This window comes from Haliaeetus albicilla, chromosome 4, assembly GCF_947461875.1.
Source record: "Haliaeetus albicilla chromosome 4, bHalAlb1.1, whole genome shotgun sequence".
NCBI lineage: Eukaryota > Metazoa > Chordata > Aves > Accipitriformes > Accipitridae > Haliaeetus > Haliaeetus albicilla.
Window position 1 is genome coordinate 3,146,165 of NC_091486.1, and position 23,999 is coordinate 3,170,163.

The window sequence follows — 23,999 nt, forward strand, 5'->3', positions numbered from 1 at the left end:
AAGTTCACCTTGGCAAAGAGGGGTTGAGACCTCTGGCTTGGTGCTACTGTAAAGATCAGACTTAAAGAGGAGTAATCCTTAGCAGGAACTAAAATAGTTCAGACCCTCCTGGCACCAAGGTCTCCAGGAAGGAAGAGCACATGCCCGAGTTACATGCTTTGGGCAGTAAGTCCTCCAATGGATTCCTAAACCTGACAAGAAATTTGGCCAACTCCCAGCTTGGCTCCAGATGTCCTGGCCCCAAAATGGAGACTCTTGGCATGGCACGCAGCAGTGATGCACCATTTTATGGATCAGCTTAACACCGTAATGGTGTAGCCCTGTGATACGGCATTGCCATTGGTAGTAACAGGCCACCAGCTTTGGACTGAGCTTGCAAGGCCTCAGGACTGAGGCTTGCCAGGCTTGATCTCTCTGAGCTCTTCCTGACCTGCCTTGCAGGTTTTCTTTTTTTTTTTTTTTTTACTTGGTGGCTTTATAGATAAGGTTCACTTGCCCATTAACAAGATTTTGAGTGTACCACCATCTGTCGTCTTCCCAGTTTTAAACACAGACAGGCCTTAATATGCACTTAGATGTAGAACCTCCAAAATGTCAAGGCATGGTGATCACCTGCTAAAGAGTATTTCTGCTTGCTTTCTTCCCCACGTGAACATACAGTACTTGGATAAAACTCTCAAATCCTAAATCTCCAGTGTCCTGTCTGCAAACAGGTACCGAGGACAACAGTTAGGCCATGCTTGTGACAAGCTCTGAGCATTGAAGCTCGCCGTGATTCCAGTGTGATGACAGTGTAAGGGGACGAACACCATCCCCACGGAGGCAGGCGGGCTGCCTCCCACTCACTCCTTCACCAGCTCGGTGTCAGCCAACACCAGGGCTGAAAGAGGCTGTCCCACCGCCTGTGGCCGAGACCTTTATTCCCAGTGTTGTGTTCCTGCTCCTCTCCTGCCAGAAGAAGTACGCGTACCAGCTGCTTTGCCAGTCAAGCCTTAATCTGCTTTACTAATGCAAGTTCCCAAGGAAAGGGAGCAGCACAGGCTGTCAGGATGACTTCCTTCAGTGGCCATGCCAGCCCAGGGTCTACTTTAAGACAGGATGAAAAGTATCGTTTTTACTTAATCTTTTTGGACAGGCAATACCCCCAGGACTCCAGCCTCACTGTAATACTAAGAAGCACGCTTCCAGCTACAGCTTTATTAAGTAGGACTTAATAAAGACATTCTGCTGCAGGACAAGAGGCTATCCTTGCCCCAGGTTTTCTTAGACTAAGCGGTAGCAAATGAAATACAACAAACTGTATCGTCTCCTCCCCTTCACATGTCCACTTCAAAGCAGTTGAGCATGTCAAAGCAGTTAGCACCCTCTTCTGCAGCAGGCTGCAGCAAGCATCACTGCTTGTAACTGCCACCCACTGTGGAGCTCTCCTACCATCTGGATTTCTATCTTACATAGTAATTTTTTCCATAATGTATTATTTTATATATTGTTGCCTAGTTATCTTGGTAGTGTACCAACAGACCAGATATGGGGGGGCTCTCCAAATGTTTTGCTAGTGAACCATACAATCACTGCTTCCTTTCTCAGGTTGCTTTTAAAGGGAAGGTATAAGATACAAATTTATGCTGAGGAAATCACTCCGAGGAGGATTTTCAGTATTATGCCATTTTGAGATCTACAGCAGGACAGGATCTTGCCACAGAACATGCTGAAAGACAGTGAGAGGGAGGAATGGGAGAAGAGAGAAAAAACAACAAAACAGACAAGAGAAACAGCAGCATTCTGCTCCCTTAAGTCTCATTTCTCACTCCTAGCACACACATTTCATGAGGAAGGAGGGTGAGAAAGTCACCAAACTCTGCTGCAAAGGGACAATGGAGGATCAAACGTACTTGTGAAATGAGGAGCTGGCAAGCTGCAAGCTCCCTCTCGCTGGCGTTCATCTTCCTGTTGGAGTCTATCTGGGCGCTCTCCAACTGCTTGCTGCGGTTCACCAGGGACTTCACCTCAGACTTCATCTTGCTGATGTAAAGCCGTGCCATGGTGAACTCCTCCTCAATCACCCCGTTCACATCTGCTAACTAAACACACAGAAGATTGTCATCTTGAAGGTGTGGTTCGTACAGGTAAATCGACGCAAAGCAGTCTTCCTGCTGTGAAACTCTTGTCTAGAGCTAGGAAGCCTCTGTGAAAGCACAGTGGTCCTTAAGGAGTACCCACAGACCTTCAGGTCACCTTTAAACATGTTACAACACTCTGTTTCTTACAGTCTTCACTGATAAGCCTCAAAAGTGAGAAATTAAGACTTGAGCTCACTGTGTGCTTCATCAATTTAGTGGTTCAACATCTAAAGTAATCAAGCCCACCATCATGACAAGAGCATATTTTGGAGAAAACTTCTCATGTCACTAGCACAGGAAATTTTCCTTCTTTCAAACTGCTAAAAGCTGAAGAGCATTTTCAAAGTACTCCTTAAAGAAGTCTCCTCTTGAAGGCTTGTGCTTCTTCAATAAGGAGCTGTGAGACAGACATGGGTTTGGAAATCTCACCTGTCAAGACAAAAGTAATTGCTCTCATCTCTACATATTAGTATAATTCTATTTACACATCATTTCTTTCCCTGGCTTAACATAGTGCCTTTTATTTGTATGTCTTCCTCTAAATGATTTTTCTTCGACTACTTAATTCATATGACCCACTGACGAGCTGTGAAGGTTCTCTGTGAGCGAGCATATGGCTAGCAACTTCATCTGCTTTTTGCTTCTACCCAGCACCACCAAAGGGAAGGTAACATACGCTGTATCTTCTCCCAACAGCCTAAAAAATGCAACCGCTTTCAAAACTCTCAGTCTGGTCTGAAATTAGACACACTTTGAGAAGATACTAATTGCCAACAAATTTAAAATTATTCTTTTAAAAGCTTCTCAATCTGGCCTTATTTACACTGACAGCTGTCCCGTAAAATGCTGACAACTTAGTTACTATAAAAACTTGTACCAAACAGCCTCTGCCTCCATTTTCAAAGATTTCCTCTTACAGTTCCTATTACAACGGCCACCAGAGGTTGCTGTAACATCTAGCAAAGTCTGGTCTTGTGGTCCTGGCATCTGCATAACCACATCAGACAACAGGGATCCTGTCCTCTGCAGTAAGAGCAGGCTGGAGCATCTGTTGACCTAAGGGGGCTTTAGCAGGATATCAACAACTCTGAGGCAACTCCAAGCACTCTAGCCACACATACTCACTTTTAGCTTTCAATGTTCAGGAAAGCTCATTGCTCAAAAACCGAGAAGTGAACTAAAAGCAAGAAAATGGAGTGCATTGCAAGGAATTTACAAACATCTTGAAAATTAATTTCTTATCCGGTTTTCGCAATTGCTCTTTTCCACGTGGTTTTAAATGGACAGAGAAGATGGCATTAACATCACCAGGAAGATTTTTCAGGCCATGAAAAGTTTCCATTAGAGATGTGCCATTTAGCAATGACCGTACAAATATCTTCTGAATGACTTAGCATTTTGCTCATCTACAACAGAAGTGTGACAAAGTGAGTAGCTACCTCCTCTACTGTATCTGTAAACCCAAGAGCCAGACAGAAAGCAAATTTCAAAGAAAAGCTTGCCAAAATTCGCACTATCTCCAGGCACGTTCAAATACCAAGGTTTCTGCCACTTCAATCACCTTCACTCCCATTCTTACCTTCTTACTTCAGAGGAAAATGATCCCTTGCAATTTTTCCTCTATAAAGGTCATTAGTCAATACACAAAAGTTAAGCTGGTCTTACTGTCATGTAATTATTTGTGTGTTATCTAGCACAAATTTACCAGTGCTGGAAATTGGTAATTTTAAAGCATCTTGTATTCAGAAACACATACAAAAGCGTGGGCTCTTTGATGAAGCCAGCCACTGTTGAAAGGTAATAAACACACCAGAATGCAGAAAACACAATTTCTGTGCAGATCTTTTCATTTGGGTGCCCTGGACGGTCATCAGTACAAACCTCTGGCTTTGAGAACTGTTCACCTTCAGCTACACAACAGTTTTAGGACAAACTTCAAACAAAAAGGTAGCCACCCAGAAGTCAAATCTCACCAATAAAGATTCTTCAGATTCTGGGAAAACTGGGTCATGCCAGCTAACGAAGGAGTAGGACTACATGTGTATTGTTTTGGGGGGAACTCAGTCCCCCCCATTAATAAATGCATCAACAAACAGATGGGCTGCATTAGTTTGGCTGCAAACACTGAGCTGGGAATAAAAGTGGTAACTGTGTGCACAGACACTGACCATCTCTGACCCAGACAAAGATCTCTTCAGTATTTTACTCTCCGCTCTAGGCAGGATTTAAACGGCAGTGTCCTGGGAGAAGGACCGCTGTATCACACACGTTCCATGGCAAGTATTTTTATATTGCAGAAGGTGTGGCGGGGCAAGCAATAAAGCCAGCCAACTTACTGTTTTAACATCGTTAGTACCAATGATTCCTCCAATCTCTCCCAGGTCCTTAAGCAGCAAGTTCAAGATTTCTGTAGCTCTCTTCTTCTGATGATTACTGAGCTCCTGCAACTGGCCCAGCTCCCTCTGGGTCGCTGTCAGGGCACTCTGAAAAGGTATAAAAGCAGAAGTTACCCTCCCCTCCACAAACTGGGCACCAGTTCTTCTGCAATATCTAGGTTACACGGTGTTGTCTTATATTTTCCTGAACATGTCTACCGGCACAATGTACTGACACGTGCAATTCCACCTTGCCGTAATCCACTTTCACAACTCACTTGCTAACGAAGCTATTTTAGATCTATTAAATGTAGTAAATCCAGTAAGACTCTTATTTGCATAATACATGTCAAAGAAGGTTAATCACAGAGAAACAGGTATAGAAGGATATAAAATTCAATTTTTTCAAATGGATTTCATAGTAATCTGTTTTACTGAAGTCTTCCGTGAAAACAGACCTGTTAACAATAGCTTCCTCAGTTTGTGCAATGAATTAAGGAACAAGGATGTAGTAAGCCAATCTTGATTTCTCTCAGATCAGATTTTTTCCATGAGATCAGTATACACCAGCTGAAAAAGCTGATTTTTTTTCTGATTCCTTCCTTGAGATCCCCTGACTCTGCATAAAATCCCTGCTCCAAAGCAGAGTCCAGAGAAACACAGAATGCTGCAATTAGCATAAAGCAGATTTTCACATCTTTCTTGGCATAATACAGTTCTTAAATAACCAAAACACAGAATGGCCAGTTCTCACATTCAGTTCAGTTGCTGCTATGGTGCGCAAAATACAGAGGTTGCAAGAGAGCCACAATCTGCTGTCAGCTTCCATAGAGCGGTTTCTGAATAACCTTAATTTTATCATTTAATTAAGATAGAAGAGAAAGAGTAGCATCGGCAAATACGGATCTTTTAACAGCTTCCTGGCCACTCCAATTTTTAAACTGCCTAACAACATACTTGGCAGCAGTATCTGAAAGATTCCTGAAATAGCATAGGCTAGCATTTATCTGGGAACCCCTATGGAAATCTTTAGGGGAGGTGCAGAGTTAGGGGATGAGGAAGGAACCAGCACTATAAACCACTTGCTCTTACACTCTTCTGCGCCAGCTCGTCAGCCAGCTGCTCGTTGGCCCTTGTTTTGTCCTCCACTTCTTGGGATTTCTGGTCATAATTGACAGCTAATTCTTCCAGGGCTTGAAGGACCTCTTTCACTTCATCTTTCGCTGCTTCGTTCTCAATCTGAAGACGGGTCAGCTCCTCTTGAATCTTCTCATAATCTCTCCTAGTGGAGGCCAAAAGCTGGGAACCAGATATCACAGAAGTGTTAAGTCACCCAAGAACTCATTTAAAAGACAACACTGAAAAGGGTAAAAACAAAGAAAGAAAGTGTGAGCATGCAAGCATGTGTGCAAGAGAGAGAAAGCAGGAGAGAAGAAATCCTACTATTCTACCAGAAACAGCATCAGTTTCAGCATAAATGTATTTGAAGGAAGCAAAAAAGGCTCTGAACTTCAATGAAAAGAAAAATCTTAATCAAATCCTATTATGACAGAAGACTGAAGCAGAGAAACTTATTTTAAACAGTATCATAGCTCCAAATAAATTTTCTGCCCTCAATCCAATGCTGCAGCTAGGACCAAAAAATACCACAAAGTAAAATATTTAAACACAGACTCACAGCTTTGAACTGAACGAAGTAAAAGGTCTCTCTGAGGCAGTCTCAAAGATCTTGTGGCATTAGAGAAATATTTTGATAAGCAAACCTATGATGATTATTCTTAGCTATCATCTGAAGCATGATGCTGAAGACAGATTAGCTGCTTGTATTTGCTGAGGCAATATATTAACTAAAGAAGAAAATACAGACTTCACACATACTAGTGAGTATTTCCAATTTGTAAAATGTACTAAATTTACTATTTGCATGCTACTGAGGGAGATGCTGAAGTTTCAGTGACAGTGCTGATTGTAAGAGGTCGGTTGCATGGTCCTCTCCCTTGCCCTTGCATCACTCCATCTTCATTCAGATGTTAAAGTCTCAAAAATTCAGCTATTGGGCTTTTAGCACAAAACCAGACTCAACAGCAGTCATATACTGCAGAATGATGTGAAAATAAATAAAAGGTGCCACCTAACATTTATTGTTGATATTGTACTTTTGAGAACAACAACAAAATCTGGACTTAACATTGCATAAAAACATAAAATATAGAGCAGTAACACATAAAAGTAGTGCATGAGATACAAGAATGCATTCATGCTCATCCTAACAGAGAAGTTTGGATGTTCATTCACAGAACTCACTTATTTCCAAGCCTTCCTATGTATGGATTAGTATAATAATACTGTACTGCAGCTTTCTTGGACAGTAGAAAAAAATCTGCACTATTGAAGTGTGCTGGGTGGACTTCTCCTGCCCTGTCCCACCACTGCCCACCGCCTCCCAGGCCATGAAGAAGTTGCGTGTGAGACCCCAAGCAAAACAGAAACATCTCTCTAAAACAGACCACCTAAAAGGAGAATGTCAGAGAAGACATTGCTTTTTTTGGCTCAGAGTGCTAATGGAAAATAGGAAACCAACCAGGCAGCTTCAGATGCTGGCACGTGCCCAAAGTGGCGAAGAGAGGATTCAGATGTAAGGAGAATTTATCTCACTGGTAATACTGCAGCCTCAGAAGTGCACTCACGTTATGGAAAAACCCACTGAATTGCCAAAGCCAGATGGCATGTAAATATTTAAACAACAAAATAGCTTAAAATAATCTTTCTACTAAACACAGATGGAACTATTATTTACATTTACTTAAGAAATTTTCTGTGTGAATATTACTGTGAATTCAAGTAAAGGGAAGTGTTATATATCACCTAGAGCATAAACACAGCTCCCCAGAAGATTATTGTTGATACAATGTGGGAAAATATAGCAAGATTTTTAAAGGCTATTAATAACACATTATACCGATCAGTTGTAAACAAAGGGAAGGAGACAATGGCTGCAGCACTTCACGGATCTGTTCACAGCACACGAGATTCAAGGGTGGAAGATTCAGAATCCCCCCCAAAACACACACCCCAAGAAACAGCCAGCGGTGAAAAGGTACCAAAAGATACCAGTATCAGCATAACGCCATCTGTGGCAGGCCTTAGATTTGTAATTAACCTGCTAGCTTAATCAAGCAGAAAAAAGTACTCTGGTTAATTAGGGGGAAGCAGAGTGAGGCAGCTGCTCTGCAGCTAATATATCACGGAGCTAATCACAGCTCTAAGAGAGAACAGGTACATCGCTCCCGCCGCGCAGGTGAAGCTTACATGTGGAAGACAAAATCTTGAAAAATTCAGTTGCCTTAAAGAAGAAAACAAAAATATCACATTAGCTTGCAAAGGTAAGAAATGGACAAGTTTATCAGATGAACCAGCTAAATCTTCTGAACAAGTGGTGCAACACCAGCAGCAAAGATTTCAATAAGTCAGCAAAGCTAGAGAAAAAACGTGCAAAAAATGGGAAAAAGTGGTAAGGCAAGGATTAGAGGCCACTGAAAACTTGATTCATCTTCCAGATGTAATATTGATTATGGAACACAAAGAGGGTGGGGAATAAGCCAGTGTACAGCATGCTCCCAAATATCTAACACAAAGAAAGGAATGCACATCACTCAGAAAATAAGACACAAGAAAAACTGTGAAGGAAAAAATAAGCTTTAGATGAGAACACTGATGTTAAAAAGATGGGAGAAGAGAGAAGGTGTAAATAACACACATCAGAAAATAATATTGCTAACAATGCATAAAATTCTGTTACATTTGTATAGCCACGGACATGGGTAGGACACAATATGGAGTAATCAAAAGAAAGTTGTGGCAAGTGAGTGAAGAGCTTCATCATGGAGTAAAATAAAGCTGGTAACTCTGGCAGTGAGGATAAGTCCCAAAAGGTGGCAGGTAAGTCATGAGTGACAAGTAACAGACATTTTCATACCTTGTTCTCTCCCTGTTAAGGAGCTAAACCTTGGAAACCCTTTCTGAGGGCTGGGATAAGGATTGAGACATGGACAGAATAATTTTTCTATGACAAGAGAGGTTTCACACCCCAAAAAAGCAGCCAGCATAATGCTGTACTCCAACTGAAGTGGCTTGGGCAGCTGGGAGAGGTACGCTCCTAGAGAATCACTGCAGTGTTTCGTGTAAACAGAGACCAACATTTCAGAACACTAATGATGGGTGAACTCCCACACCAAGATTATATTCTGTCTGAATAGTCCTTCTCCAGTTTCCCCCAGTTTGAAAACCAGCATAAAACCATCCTCTAAGAAATATCAGAGCAACACTTGGGGAACTTGGTGATTTGGTAGCATTGCCAGATTTTGCATCTTCAAAACCTCTTGTAAACAACTGACAGATAAGGAAATGACCTGACTGTAAATTTAGTGATCATATTCCCTATCTTAAAAACAAAACCTGTTTATGTTACAGACAGAAACAATGAAATAAAATGTTTAAAGCAAGCAATCCAAGATTTTAAAGCAAATCCGTGGCAGCACTAATAATCAATTTTTCAGTCTCACCAATTTCTCTCAGTACTGTCTCTGATTGCCAAAATAATGAACATCAGTAATTTATTACCAGGAGTAATTTTTATACTGTCAAACTAGGAAATCTGTGACTACCTGCAGTCCATAGTGTCTGGATACCTGAAAGGATACAGACATATTGAAAAACAGGTTTGAAGTGAAAAATACTGGCCACGCTCCTACCTTGGTATCTCCAGCATCACTTCCCAGCAGGATGGTATGCTATTATAAGGAGTTATCAAGGCTTCACACTCTTCTGAGAATATTATGAAATTTGAAGTTTAAGCTTAGCTGTCACACAGGTTTCTCTTACCTATTGAATTTTAGCCAGTTAATATGAACAACTTTGACAGAATCACTTAACAAGGTGCTAATAAGCAAAATGTAAGGGTTTTTTTAATTTGTTGGTTGGGGGTGGTTTTTTAGTTTTTTTACCTCCTCTTGATCCAACATTTGTTGCTTTAGTTTTTCAGCCAACTGGCTCTGCTGGTTGATTTCATCATCCTGCAATGAAATAGGGTTGGAGATTTTTAATTTCTTTCCACAGTTCTCGTTTGGCCACTTTTTTTTTCCCTTTCTAGAAAAGAAGTAAGAATAATGCCATAGCAAACCTTGTGCACGTTTGAATGGTATGAGAGGGAGAATAATATACATACACAGAGCTATATAGTAAAAGCAATGCACACATGCAGTTGTCTCCAGTATATACCTAAGCAAAGGTCTCTCTGCTGGTAAACAAGACACTGATGTGGTCAGAGTTGCATGTTATAACTTGCAGGAGACTTTGCCAACATATCTGATGTTTTATAGATGTACGAATACATACAGCCCCTCTCTCTCTCTCTTACTCTGTCCCCAAATTTCAGCTGAAGAGACATCATTAGAGACAGATTTATTAACCAACTACAATTTACAGCTAGCTCTGAACTGCATTAATGAAAAAGGAAGCTCAAATCACAGAACTTGGACCCCTCAACTGCAGAATTTGTATTTTCCCACTCCATCACAGCCCTTGAAGAAAATACTGCCAGGTAATGCACAGACAGGCATCCAATTTTACTGGCATTTCAACTTCCTTGTTAAGACAGCATCCTCACGGGTCGGAACTGATCTTAAATACAGCAGAGAAATGACGATGACTCCACTGTACGAGTCCTTCCTCCAAGATGCCACAGGAGGCACACCAAGCACAGCCCCTGACCAAGTCCCCCTCTGTTCTTGTGATGGATGTCCTTCTCTAAAGGAACTCACCAAAGATAAATGGTTGCTTTTTACCCTATCAGAGTCAATTGATATTTTGTGTTTCACTGACAAGCATGCTAAGAGTGATTTCTGATAGCAAATACAGCTATCAAGCAGAATATTTTGAAACATTTGCTAATACTAACATAGTCCCAGATATAACGTAACAATGGTCTACACTGTAGAGTTATAAAGTTAAAAATGGAGATATTTTGGTTTTGTTTTGGGAATCAAATACCTTATTTCCTATAGTATTGCAGTAATGCACCAAATTACACTTCCCATGTTTTCTAGGGTAAAACTCAAACCTGCTGCCAGTTCCCTCAAGTATAAATCAATGGGCTTTGCTACTTTTGATGAGGGAAAGTGAAAGAATGACTGGCTTTTTTTCTTTTTCTAACCAACACCTAAAAGCTAGAGACTGCTACTGGGAATGTATTCCCCATCACAGAAAAGCTGTAAGTTCTTAAAGACCTTAACTGTTATTTTGAATGCCATCAACATACTGCTGTGTGGAACTGGACTGTGCAGAGAGACCTCACGCACATCAGAGTTAAGGCTTAAACACAACTATCCACACTCCCTCCCTCAGTATTCAGAAACAGTCAAACTTTAATATTAACATTCAAGGAAACAGTGGGCTTTTTTCTGATGTTTTCTTGCTAATTACAATTGAAAGTTAAAATCAAGTTTTGATTCATGATTAAAGCTACCCTGAAAACTTTTGCTAGATAGCCTTTTAAGCTGTTCTCATCCGTAATGGTCAACGATCTTAGTATGCCTTTTTTCCCCATTTCTTATCTTCACACAAGCCAAAGCTATTAATGGCAAGTGCTCAGTAAATGTATTGCTGATTAGCTTTAAGTGCCAATGATGTATTTCAAGCTGTGCAAATAAATAAATAAAAAAGCCACCTGCACTCCAGGCAGTGTTCACAGCTAGAACAACATGAACAAAAGAGACCCAAGGGGTGGTTATATATTTTCCTGAAAATTCTAATACACAATAAATATATAAAAACTATTAAAGATACAGCCTCCCTTTTCTTCTTTCTCCTGTGACTCCAAGATGACGCTACAGTTTGCTGAGGGATTTACAAAAATCACTGAAGGAGTGCTGAAAAGCCTGTACTAAACCCTTAAAATTAAAGGTAAACTTGGCTCCGATTTCACAGAGAATGCCCCCAAACACTATCTGCAGAGGGAACAGAGGCAGACAGCTGACACGACAGGACAAGATCTGGTTTTATGCAGTGATAGGGTTTTGAACTTTGGGACATTTTCCAGTTCATGGTGCTCAAGAAATAGGCAGAGACACCCACCCATTTTGGCTTAGTTTTCCATTTACGCCCAGCGAATGGAGTCAAACCAAATGTTCACACCTTATCATCCAGCTGTCTGTAGAGACTGGCAATCTCATCATCATATTTCTGCTTCTCCTCTGTCGAGATGCTGGCAACAACCGGTGTGATGTTGTCAATAATTGGGGTGTTATCGCAAGGCTCCAGGTTCTTCTGGTCCTTTGCGCTGATCTGTTCATCTTCAGGCACAGCTTCTCCTGCAGGCACACAATCCACGATCATTACAATCCAAGAGAGAGGGTTGCCCAAAACCATGGACATCCCAGGATGGTCCTTCACAGTTGCGGAGAGGGACTCAGCAAAGCAAAGAAGGGCTGTATCCAGCTGTGCAAGGCAGGCAACTGCAATGCATACAAATGACAGGCAAAAATAGGCGTGGAAAGACGGCCATCCTCGTTAGAAAGGTGACCTCCACGGTTAGAAACACAAACGCGCAAAATGCGGCAACAGCGCCAATGGCTGCCATGAAAAACACTGAACTCCTGGCTCCCCTTTCACTCAAGCCCTCTATAGATGGGATTTGCTCCATGGATTACCAGAAGTGTAAATAAGGAGGAAAAAAATCCGACTTTCAGCCTAAAGCCTACTGGCAATTAAATGCCTCTTCCTCTCCAGATTTCCAACCGCCTTATACTCTCTCTCTGCCCCCCATAATGAGCTGCTAGAACACCAGGAAAACAAGCAAGACAGCTGCATTTAAAATGATATTCACCTTCTGCCTTGTCACATCTAAAATTAAAGCGCATACACCAATTTTCAGATGTTGCTTAAGCATACCAGACAGGATGTTCTCCCTACACATTTTCTTTCAAAATCATTTTCTCCAAGGAGTATTTTCTTCGGTAACGTCAGTGCATTGCAATTATGAGCCTGCTGCAGTTCAGTGAAGAGGGACAGGCAAGGCGCTCATGCCAGAAATTGAATCTACTCTCATTAGAGTCTGGTGAGAGACTCTGCGAGCCACGGAATGCTGCACGTGTTGTTCGAGGTGCGGGAAGATTACACCCTACCCTTCTGCACAAACAGGTTTTTTCCTTTTCTATGAAAAGCTACAGTATTTTAGTCCCATAAAGCTTTACTAGCCATGCCCCCTGCCAAAACAGTGTAGGCACTATTTATCTTACTGGCAGGGAAACAAGGAAACAGGACAAATATATCAAAAAACAAAAAGGCAGGCTAATTCAGGCCCCAAAGCAAAATAAAACAGGGCATGAAAGAGCACAACCAACTAACGGAGAAGATAGTTTTTTTAAGCTTAAAGCATGAAAAAGAGTAATTTGAAATCAAGCACCACAACCTCTATAAAAGTACTTCACAAAAATACTTTTTGCCCTGTTGCTAATGGCTTGATGATATTTTATAATATTAATGAGAAAAATGTAAATTGCTTTTTCATTGTTGCATTTCACTGGAGCAGACTAGGAAAGGTGGGCTCAGTCCAACCGTGGGACCTTGCACACACAGCAGCGCTCCTCAGGCTGCAGAGAATCCATCAGGAGCCTCCCAAAATGAATCTTTAGATTTTTGTTCATTGGACGAGAACAACCTCCTACCTGTAAAACACAGACCAAATTGTGCACTTGGATATAAGTCTGCTGAAATCCTGCTTCAGTGAGAAGTGGGCACACCCATTTTCTGCTACAATTTTATTTTGTATGTGATTTTCTACATTTATACAATAAGCTATATCAATAGAAAATTCACGCATCTATCTTGCATTTCATATTCAAGATGCAATTTCTGTGACACTTTCATTTGTAAAGAGCCTCCTTTGACAGAATATCCTTCCAAACGATGCTATTGCAGAAGGTCAGACAAGAAATCAATAGTATTTTGAATGCATTGAATGTATTGCTGGGTAACGCCAATGAGAAAAGAAGGATGGATGGAGGGAATGAGGAGGTGTGTATATTTAGACAAAACAATAGAGACAGCACGTTATAAAGCTTGTTTACACAGCATATAGAAGGATCTATACAGGGTTTTTTAAAATAAACATTTCTAGAACAGGAAATAAATTAAAGTCATCACATTTCGCAAACACAGAATGAAAACACGCAGAACATGAGTAGGTTATAAATCCCCAGCACTCCCCAACACCAGCAGCAGACTGACCGTCTCCATAGCGATTGCGCTATGCTGATAAGGGAAATATTCCCTGTGCTGAAGTCTCCAGAGAAAGACAGGGAGTGCAATCATTAGGTAACGACCTCATCTGAAAGGCAAGTAAATAGTGCAGGGAGCTGATAGAAGGAAGCAATTTTTTGCACCCATAATGGTCAGGTATTATCTTTTAAGTAGTGATTTCACCCAGGATGTTCAAAACCAGACTTGACTGTGCACAACAAATTGTGAGCAATAATTAGATCACAGATTTGTTCTCGCTTTAGATACTTCACGTTTGCAAGAGTTACATACTATTGAACTGCGGGAGACATCAATACGTAGGACCTGGATGACAAGCAATTTAGAAAATAAAAATTACTCCAAAGAAGCAGTATTTTACTTCTGGGGTTTATTGGGATTTCAGGCTGAAGGGTTGGTTTCTTTGGGTTGGGGAGTTGTTTGTTGGTTTGAAGTTTGGGGGTTGATTTTTTTTTTTTTTTTTTTTAATACGTGGAATAAAAAAATTAAAAGTAAGAATGGTTTGCTAAAATTATTTGTCAATGTTCCACATTAAATAAAAATTCTTTAATTTGTACGTATGCAGAAAAATATTCTTCCTCCTCTACCATCCTACACTTCATCTTACAACCTACCCTGAACAGCAATTCCCTATGTTTCTAAACAGAAAATTGGCTGTTCTCAAAATAAATTTCACTTAGAAGCCATAGAAGGAGACAAGTGGCGATGATTCTTCTAATCAGATTACACTCCTAATCATTGTACTAACGGACTAATTATTCTAATGTTAAACTCAATTATAAAAAAAAAAAAAACCCCAAACCAAAATAAGATCTAGTTACTTTACAGCATAACGGAACTGACAACAAAAAAACAATCAAACATAATGACATTTTACCTTTTCTTTATTAGTATTACTAACATTATGTGCTGGTATTGGCTGGAGGAGATTTTTTGGCAGGAGGAGTTCATTGCAACGTTAAACACTGTAACTTGACCCAAACTACTAAGGCAGGAACCACGTGAACCAAGGGAGGAGAAGCCTTACAAGAAGCAGTGCAAGCGCAGCAGGGACCCGACCTGAGCTGGCTTTGGTGCCCAGTAACTCCACACAACACACCACCTCTCCTGTCCCGAGTGACCGCCAGAACTGATGGAGCCCAAAGTCATGGACTGAATGAACTCTGTGGACATCTATAGATATTTTACAGACATTTCACAGGGGTGGTCTGTAGACGAAGGGAATGGTATCTGTGTATTGTATCAAAGGATGGCCAGGGTGGTGGGGGTTACTGAAGTTGTATTGGACAGTGTGGGACCTGAGCATGACGTAACTGGTATTGAATAAGGGATGGAGAATGTGCTGGGTTTGGCTGGGATAGAGTTAATTTTCTTCACAGTAGCTAGTATGGGGCTATGTTTTGGATTTGTGCTGAAAAGAGTGTTGATAATTCAGGGATGTTTTCGTCACTGCTGAGCAGTGCTTACCCAGAGCCAAGGGCTGTTCTGCTTCTCACCCCACCCCAGCCACGAGGAGGCTGGGGGGGCACAAGGAGTTGGGAGGGGACACAGCTGGGACAGCTGACCCCGACTGACCCAAGGGATATCCCAGACCATACAACCTCACACTCAGCATATAAAACTGGAGGAAGAAGAAGGAAGGGGGTGGACGTTCAGAGTGATGCCATTTGTCTTCCCAAGAAACCATTACACATGATGAAGCCCTGCTTTCCTGGAGATGGCTGAACACCTGCCTGCCCATGGGAAGTGATGAATTAATTCCTTGTTTTGCTTTGCCTGCGTGCATGGCTTTTGCTTTCCCTATTAAAGTGTCTTCATCTCAGCCCACAAGTTTTCTCACTTTTACCCTTCCGATTCTCTCCCCCATCCCATTGGGCGGGGGGGGAAGTGAGCGAGCAGCTGCGTGGTGCTTGGTTGCTGGCTGAGGTTAAACCACAACACATTATTAAACATTATTGATGCCTTCCTGTATTCTCTACATCTGATATCACACTAGTTTTGGCATGTAAAATGGTACCTTCTGTAAATGGCTGCTGCTGGTTTCCTGGTTTTTGCTTCTTCACATTTCAGTTATTATTATGAAGCATGAGTGACAACTCTGAATGGTGAGCTTAGAATTAGTATGACTCTTGTGATTTAAGGCAAGATTTAAACATACGTAACTTAAAAATACAAAGACATGTACCCATTCCCATTTTCTGGTACGTACCATTTCTCCACCTGTTCAGTTCCAGCTCTAGATGCTGGATAACATTCTTTAGACTCTTATTTTTGTCCTTCTCCTTCTCGTACTTTTTCTTCCACTCCTCCGCAGTCAGCTCCAGATTCACAGAGACCGTGTTCTTAATCGTCTTAGCTCTGCACAATGAAACCAGAAAGTGTCAGTTGCTCTGCAACTTTTATCTCAATACAACAGTAAAGATTCAGAAATGTTTCCGTAACACAAAGGGAAACTACTAAACATTTGCAATTTATTTTCTAAAGTGCAATGCCACAATTCAGTTTGCCTTCAAACCCTCAGTACCGTTACTACCTGGAAGCCTCAACAGAAAGTTTTCTGTATCAAAATCCAGCAGCCAGGGACCAGTTAGACATGGATCTGCCTCTTCAGATTCTTCCAAACAAAGCAGCTCTGGAAACTGTTCTTGGATTAAGGATAAAACCAAGTCCTGTCATTACTGCTCTAATAGGTAAGCTGTCACCTCACAGCTCCTCCTGGCCTGGCACCCACCGTAGATTACCCCACACCAGTGTCCAACCACGGGCTTGTCCCATCCCTTAACAACCAACCCTTAAGCTCCACCAACAAAACTCAGCCATATTTCAAGCGTCACAGTGTGAAGGATATCAACGCATGGAAGCAGAGATATGGAAATTTATCCTTCTTAAAAGCCAAACGGCACTTTCAAATACATTTTTGGGGGTGGAAAGAAAGGAAGGAGGAGAATTGCGGGTCACCATCAGATAACTGGGTTACTGCTGGGCTGAGGAAGGCTCTCGGGGGGAGGGAGGCTGAACTCATGACTGGGCCACTGTAGGCAGGCTCACAAGTTACTGCCTCTCTAGGCAAAAATATCACAAAATTTAAACCCTTCTAACAACAACCACCACCACTTCATTATTGTGAAAGGGCTTAGCTCCAACTGAACCTAAACAATTGCACTAGAAAATGCAAAGCAAGCAGAAAAAGATGCATTGCACCTACTCTAGCAAATCCACATTTAAAAAGAAAACGCAAACAAATCAGTATGAATTAAGAAAGCTTCAGATCTTTGCTCGTCACTGCTCTGACACCGAGTCCCTCCAAATGACTCCAGTGTTATTAATAAAATAGAGGCTAAGTAAAGGATAACAGACAAACCTCCCACCGGTTTGTAAAGCGTAGGCTGAAACACCCATGCAAGAAACTACATCTGGGAATGGGCTATAGATGCACTGGCTGACTCTCCTTTGGGGCGAGCACATGATCTTAAATATTTTCTTCACACCTCCACTTACTGATTCTAAAGCACCCTTAAAAGTGTGGCTAATCACTACAAATCCTGAAAGTTTGTTTTGTCAGCAAGAAAACACTCCCATTTCTGTACCTCATACTCCAAACTGTGCTCCAGTGATTTGCGCTATGTGGCAAGCAGGAGTTTTATTACCTTAGGAATATTTAAAAATAACCCTGTAGTTCTAAAATAATGCCTAATGGTTAGCTTTTACATACTGTCTCTGCCAAAAGCACGGCTCAAGTTTCCACTCATTTAACTGTACCGGGGAAAAAAATGCCACACCATAAAGTTTATCGACTGTGTTACCCTAATGATGGATGAAGTACTTACAGGCAACTAAAATTAAAAATAATATAAAAACACAAGAAAAGATGAGCAGAAAGAGAAGAAACCGACTTGCTACTAACAGAGGAGCACATGCACACGTTGATTAGTATAAGTGGACCTGCTAAGATGAATTTTACTCCTGACACTTATTTTAATGGTGACATAATTCTTTTTTGCTAGGAAGAAATGGAGGAACCAGTAATCACCCATGACTCATATACCTTCCCTTTAATGTTATTCAGGTCCTTATACTGTCACATCAGAAAAATGCAACATCACAACCGAAGAGCCTGTAAAAGAAACCACTTCCTGTAGACAGCAATATTCCTATCCCAAATGCTAACAAATAACACTGTGTATGTATAGTATGTGTGCTGCTCTGCAGGTCTAGTGCATCATCAGTCCTCCTACTTGTATTTCCTTTCTTACAATTAAATGCTCTCCACAAGGAACTCCTATTTCAGCCCAATTCTATAGCTTTTAAGCAAACAAAGACCCCATAATAAACCTCAACCAACCACTCTCACAAAGTATTTAGCTACTTTCCCAGTTCCTTCAGCTGACATCCTAGTCCTCTGTAAGGAACACTTTAAAAATGTTCCTTTTCCTAGAAAAGTGTTAGTCATGTCACATCACTCTCCAAGCTCTTCTAGCCAGGGTATGCAGAACTGGTTTGAAAATTAGTTTGCCCCAAACAGAAAGGCAAGTTTCACCGATTACTGAAAAGAGAAATGAAACCAAGAGAAATGGAAATAACACAGAAACTGGATTTCCTCTAGTGCCCAAGCATACAACCTCCCTGAGATCCTGGAGCACTGTTACACGTTACAGAGCAAACGCAAACCCCTTTTAATCTAGATTAAAAAAATAAAATAATTTTTAAAATGCTACACTACCTTTTAATCCCCTTAATCTGAGCTATTATATTTTACTGCCTACATTTCTTTCTATTTAATACCATACCTGCAGACAGAGAGTTCAGCATAACAGGAAGCAGACTGAAACCTAACACAGTACCTACTCATCTTTTTAAAATTAAATGTCCCTTGCGGCTGCGTTACTGCCCTGGAGCCTTATCCAGAATGAATTAGGAGGACCTTTGGAACTGCTCTTCAGGTCTACAGAGGTGCAAGACTCACAGTCGTCTGAAAACACCTGCAGTCAGAAAATTGTACGTGGGGAGGTTTAAACTGTGAGCCACCAAAACATTTCAACTTTTACCATCAACAAAAACTGCAACTCATTATACTTCAGAGTTGTTAACAATCTTCATTTAATTACTGCATCTTAATATTTGCATTTACTCAAAATTTCTGTAACACACATTATAGTATACTGGATTTCAAGAGAAGCTTACATCTTCACTGACTTAAACTCATATTCATCATACAACAGTGAATTAAATCTACAAAGCAACCCTTAACCTGATTATGTTAATGACCACTTCCTCCTTTTATAGTCCTTTTCCATAAAAACTTACTGCAGCGACCTGTGAAGTTCCCTTTGGGGAGCTTTTCCTGCGTGCTGTGATTTAAGTGAGTAGCTTATAGTTCTGCAGTGAAGGAAGGAAACGCTACAGGAAGCGGAGATCAGAGGAATTCATGCTTTTTGCATCTACCTGGCTTGCAGCACGTGGGTCCCTCCCCACCTTGGACAAATCCCAGCAGCAGATGACAAGGACAAGTCAATACTGGTTCTGGCAATGCTAGATGGAGAGCGTGTTGCAGAACTGTCCTCCAGCCCTAACCTGCACTAATCCACAACTCTCCATTAAGAGGGACTGCACCCCACTGCAGCTGTTTGTCCTGCACTTTGACGTACTCTCCTATGGATACACTAAAGGGATCACCTTCCCTCACGCAAATCTAAAGAAAGCTCACATTAAACGATAAAAGTGGGGCAATGAATTAATAGAAGATTGTCAGATTAATTTTTTATACATGATTTTACTTGCCAATATAAAATGCTCCTTCACAGTATGGGCTTCGATGGAAAAACTATGTATGGTAGAAAACATCCCATTTTCAGACAAAGACAAATTTATTGTATTGTACAAACTATTAAATAAATCCTATTTCAAACAATCATAACTTGCTAATATTTTCCCTTTCTGCTTTACACAAAGAAAACGAGTAATTTTCCAAAGTATCAGAGTTCTCCTCAATTACAACAAAAGCAGTAATTATGTAATGAGCCTGACCTATTTTCACAAATTTTCCAAATGTATTTCACATGACTATTGCCAACTAACACATATGGAAGAGAAATTTTCTTTCTGAACACTTCCACACTTATTTCATCCTTGCTTGTTTCTGAGGACTTGTTCCTAAATTGTTAAGATGCTTCAATCATACAAAAATGTCTGTGAGCTATCATGGTAATCTACTGAAGTTGTCAATATTACACTGTGTCCACATTCTTCATTTTTCTTAAAGGTTAAAAAACATTTTTTACAATCCTACCAATAATCCCTGAGATGCCATTCAAAGAGAAGACACATCTTAAAAGCATTGAGAGCAGTCTCAGATAAAGCAAAACCAAACATTTTCCACTGAGTTAGCCAAGAGAAAACTGCCCAATACCATTATCTTCCCCATAAAATTTCAAGGAACAACCATAACGCTTTGCACTTTCTGCAGGAAAAATTACCAGAGCTTCTAAGTAGTGCAGCTGCTGGCCAACATTAACATTTATTTTTCTGGTACCATAGGGAATGAAAAGACGGTTTTCTCAAGTTCTCCAGTACTATTTTTGAACAACTCCAGAAACCATAACCTCCTTATTTTAAAATGCCTACTCATCTTGCTCCCCTCAGCACAGCTGGCTCAGAACACACGGAAGAGCCCGAGTAAGTGTCATTCAGCCTAATGCCGAGTAGGACTCACCGCTGTCCGAACATCAGGGTCGACTTTGTTTCTGCTTCGTTGAACACAGAAGGAGAACAGCATATCACGATGGTGGTTCTGCAGTTCCCACCAAGGGAATCCTGAAGTATTCGGGTCATTTTGCTGTCTCGGTATGGAACATGGGTTTTCTAATCAAAATATAAGTAAGAGACAAGAACAATTTTTTAAAAATAATGATATTGTAATGAGAGAGAACATTAGTTGACAATGACAGGTTTAATGGATTTGAAGCACACAGTCCTGAAGAGTAATTGTTTTGATTGTGCTAAGATTGGATAACCACTCAAGTGAAATCACTGAGAATTAGTTTCCTATCTTTAGTAGAATAGCAAAAGTGTCACTAGTTTGTGGTTGGAAAGCTAATATTTTCTTCTTTCTGAATTGAAACATTAGCTTATTTTTTTACGTGCATGGCAAAGAAACAGATAAATAAAAAGCCATTCTTTAACAACACAAAACAGGATTACTTACAGTTCCTTCTGCCAAGGCAGATATCACATTGCCTAAAGCAGACAAAGACTTATTGATATTTTTAGCTTCATCAAGAACAGCGCCCTCCGCTCCGGTTTTGCTGACCTACCAAAGAGAGCAGGCAACAGTCAGGCTCAGCTACCAGCAAGCGCCTCTACGAATACAGCTACAGAGCAGATAGTGCAACAGTTAAAGATGCTCTTGGATGAAAAGCAAAGCAAGCTTATCCTCAGCACGAAGAAGAATTTTATAGGCACTTCTTTGTTAGTGGAAGCCTGTAATACGTGAGGCAGGCTGTCCCCCTGCAGCCCAGGGAGGTCCACAGGGGAGCAGATCTCCACCTGCAGCCCAGGGAGGACCCCACGTCGGAGCAGGGGGATGCCCGAAGGAGGCTGGGACCCCATGGGAAGCCCACGCTGGAGCAGGCTCCTGGCAGGACTTGTGACCCCGCAGGGGACCCACACTGGAGCAGTCTGTGCCTGAAGGACTGCAGCCTGGGGAAGGGACCCACGCTGGAGCAGTTGGTGGAGGACTGTCTCCCATGGGAGGGACCCCACGCTGGAGCAGGGGAAGAGAGTGAGGAGTCCTGCCCCTGAGGAGGAAGGAGCAGCAGAGACAACGTGTGATGGACTCACTCCAAACCCCATTCCCCATCCCCCTGCGCTGCTGGGGGGGAGGAGGGAGAGAATTCAGGAATAAAGTTGAGCCCAGGAAGAAGGGAGGGGTGGGGGGGAAGGTGTTTTAAGATTTGGTTTTATTTCTCATTATCCTACTCTGGTTTGATTGGCAATAAATTAATTTTCCCCAAGTCGAGTCTATTTTGCCTGTGACAGTAATTGGTTGAGTGATCTCTCCCTGTCCTTATCTTGACCCACGAGCCTTTCGTTATATTTTCTCTCCCCTGCCCAGCTGAGGAAGGGAGTGATGGAGCAGCTTTGGTCAGCACCTGGCCTCCAGCCAGGGTCAACCCACCACACTACATTAAAACTACAGTATCTGTACTTTCCTCTAAAAATGCCACATGACAAAAAAGGAAACATAACTGTATCTTTTAAGAAGACAATCTACCAAGGAAACCCTTATTTCAGGTTTTCTGTACAATGTCCAAACAAACGTAATGAACCACAAAAGTGTAGTTTTCAGAGGAGAGTAGAGCCTGACTAGGAACTCATTTTCTAAACACCACTAGGAGTTTTTAATTTAACATTTAGTATTATATGCAATAATGGAAATTAATACAATTAATTACTGTGGTGAATGGCTTCCATATTGTACCAATGGGTTATCAACTAGTGTGTCCCAACAAGCAACCTGAAAGCTCCACAGTCCATCAAACAAAATCATTTATTTTACTTCTCATTTTCAGAAAGAAATGGAAATCTGTAACCACAATGAAAGACATTGCTTCATCATGAGTAACTATTTTGACACGCACAGTTGTCACCCAGGATCCAGCTTGAATAAAGAATTCCATAGCGTTGCAAAATGATGAGGTTTATAATTTATTTATTTCATTTACAGTTAAACAATTTGAACACTCCAAAAGAAGTTAGAATGAGAACTGGGAAACAATGACATTTTTGCACTGCAGTACTGTTCTAGACCATTACTCTTTTGGTAAACAGATACAAGTTCTTTTCTGGTTATTATTTTTCTATATTGGAAAAGAGAAATAGTCACCACAAGCAAAAGAGTCATTCAGGGAGCTTCAAATAGACTTCAGCTGTATAACTGCATTAAATGCTGTTATTTCATTGATTTAATTTGTGAAATAATTACCAAAAACCTAGAAAAAGGACATGTCTGAATATAAGCAAATTAAAATAGCTGTCTAATTTGACAAATTACATTAAAATTACATTACTTTCTTCAAATACCCGTAAGTAAATGTGAAGCTATATAAATGTACACTGGTTCAATCCATTATAAATGAAGCTATATTGCAGATCTGGGGGTTTTGCATTTCATACCAATAGTTCTGATCTGCTCCTGTTCTCCATCCCACATAAAAAAAAAAAAAAAAAAAAAAATTGCCATACTAATCATAACCTAAGATAAAACTTCTGTAAAACCCAGCTTAGTTTTGCACTGACACACATTCACATGATCAGTTGAGTGATCCCACTAGGATCACTCAGCAGTTTACGAAAAAGGAAAGATTACCTTCTCGCTTCCAGCCAAGTCTACCAAGTAAAGCTTTCCACTGAGTTTCTTCTCAGTTTCAACATTCTCTTGTTTAATATTAATGAGGAAGATACTGTGGCTCCTTGAGCTGTGTTCATTCATATCTGCAATCACATTTGAAAGGTTCTGTTTAAATGACTATAACCTGACTAGAAATTATTTTGCATCAGAGCTAGCCTATGGCTAACAAATTCAAAAGTACAAGGCAATTCACTGGAGAGCCCAGACCACTGTACTGACAGCAGTGTCTACACCAAAAACTGTAAATAGAGCTCCAGAATGAGCTCCTACTTTCTCCAAGCACAACTAAATTAACCAGTTTCATGACAAATGACAGCCTTGGGAAAAAAGCTTTTTTTTATTTTATTTTATTCTGTCTTTTTGAAAGTTTTTTTATTCCACTGAAGCAATAAAATTTGACCAGAAATAGTAAAAAATAACAACAAAAAAAGTCATAGCATAAGAATAATAAAATAAAATTTCACAGATACCGTAAGAACTAAGGTTCTGCCCTCTTATGCTTTGTCATGACTATAGACAACTCATACAAAAAAACCTGCTGTGATATAACATACACTATTTAGACACAGAACTACAATGAAGATGTATGTTCAGCAACCTGGACAGAGGAATAATTTTGAGCTGAGCAAGAGAATTTAAAGAGAAATAATAATAATAGCAATAAAAAGAAGTTGGGCAGGTCTCAGTGCAATTGTGTGAGGAGATCTCCCAATATTTTAGCAAAAGTTTTCATCAAAACCATATTATTTAAGTTAAAATTTTAGAGTGATTTTTATTGCTTAT

General features: G+C 40.7%; 1 protein-coding gene across 3 annotated transcripts in view; it reads right to left on the reverse strand.

The window, feature by feature from the left end:
- KIF5C (kinesin family member 5C) overlaps positions 1–23,999 on the reverse strand; it is an 89,657-nt gene that overhangs the window by 21,424 nt on the left and 44,234 nt on the right. For all 3 annotated transcript variants that reach the window (XM_069780724.1, XM_069780727.1, XM_069780725.1), the window contains 9 exons: positions 23,175–23,299; positions 21,012–21,116; positions 20,520–20,668; positions 16,020–16,168; positions 11,687–11,862; positions 9,499–9,567; positions 5,588–5,794; positions 4,457–4,603; positions 1,893–2,081 (listed from right to left, as the gene is read on the reverse strand). In XM_069780724.1, coding sequence (XP_069636825.1) covers positions 1,893–2,081; positions 4,457–4,603; positions 5,588–5,794; positions 9,499–9,567; positions 11,687–11,862; positions 16,020–16,168; positions 20,520–20,668; positions 21,012–21,116; positions 23,175–23,299 — 1,316 coding nt within the window. The remainder of the gene's footprint in view (positions 1–1,892; positions 2,082–4,456; positions 4,604–5,587; positions 5,795–9,498; positions 9,568–11,686; positions 11,863–16,019; positions 16,169–20,519; positions 20,669–21,011; positions 21,117–23,174; positions 23,300–23,999) is intronic.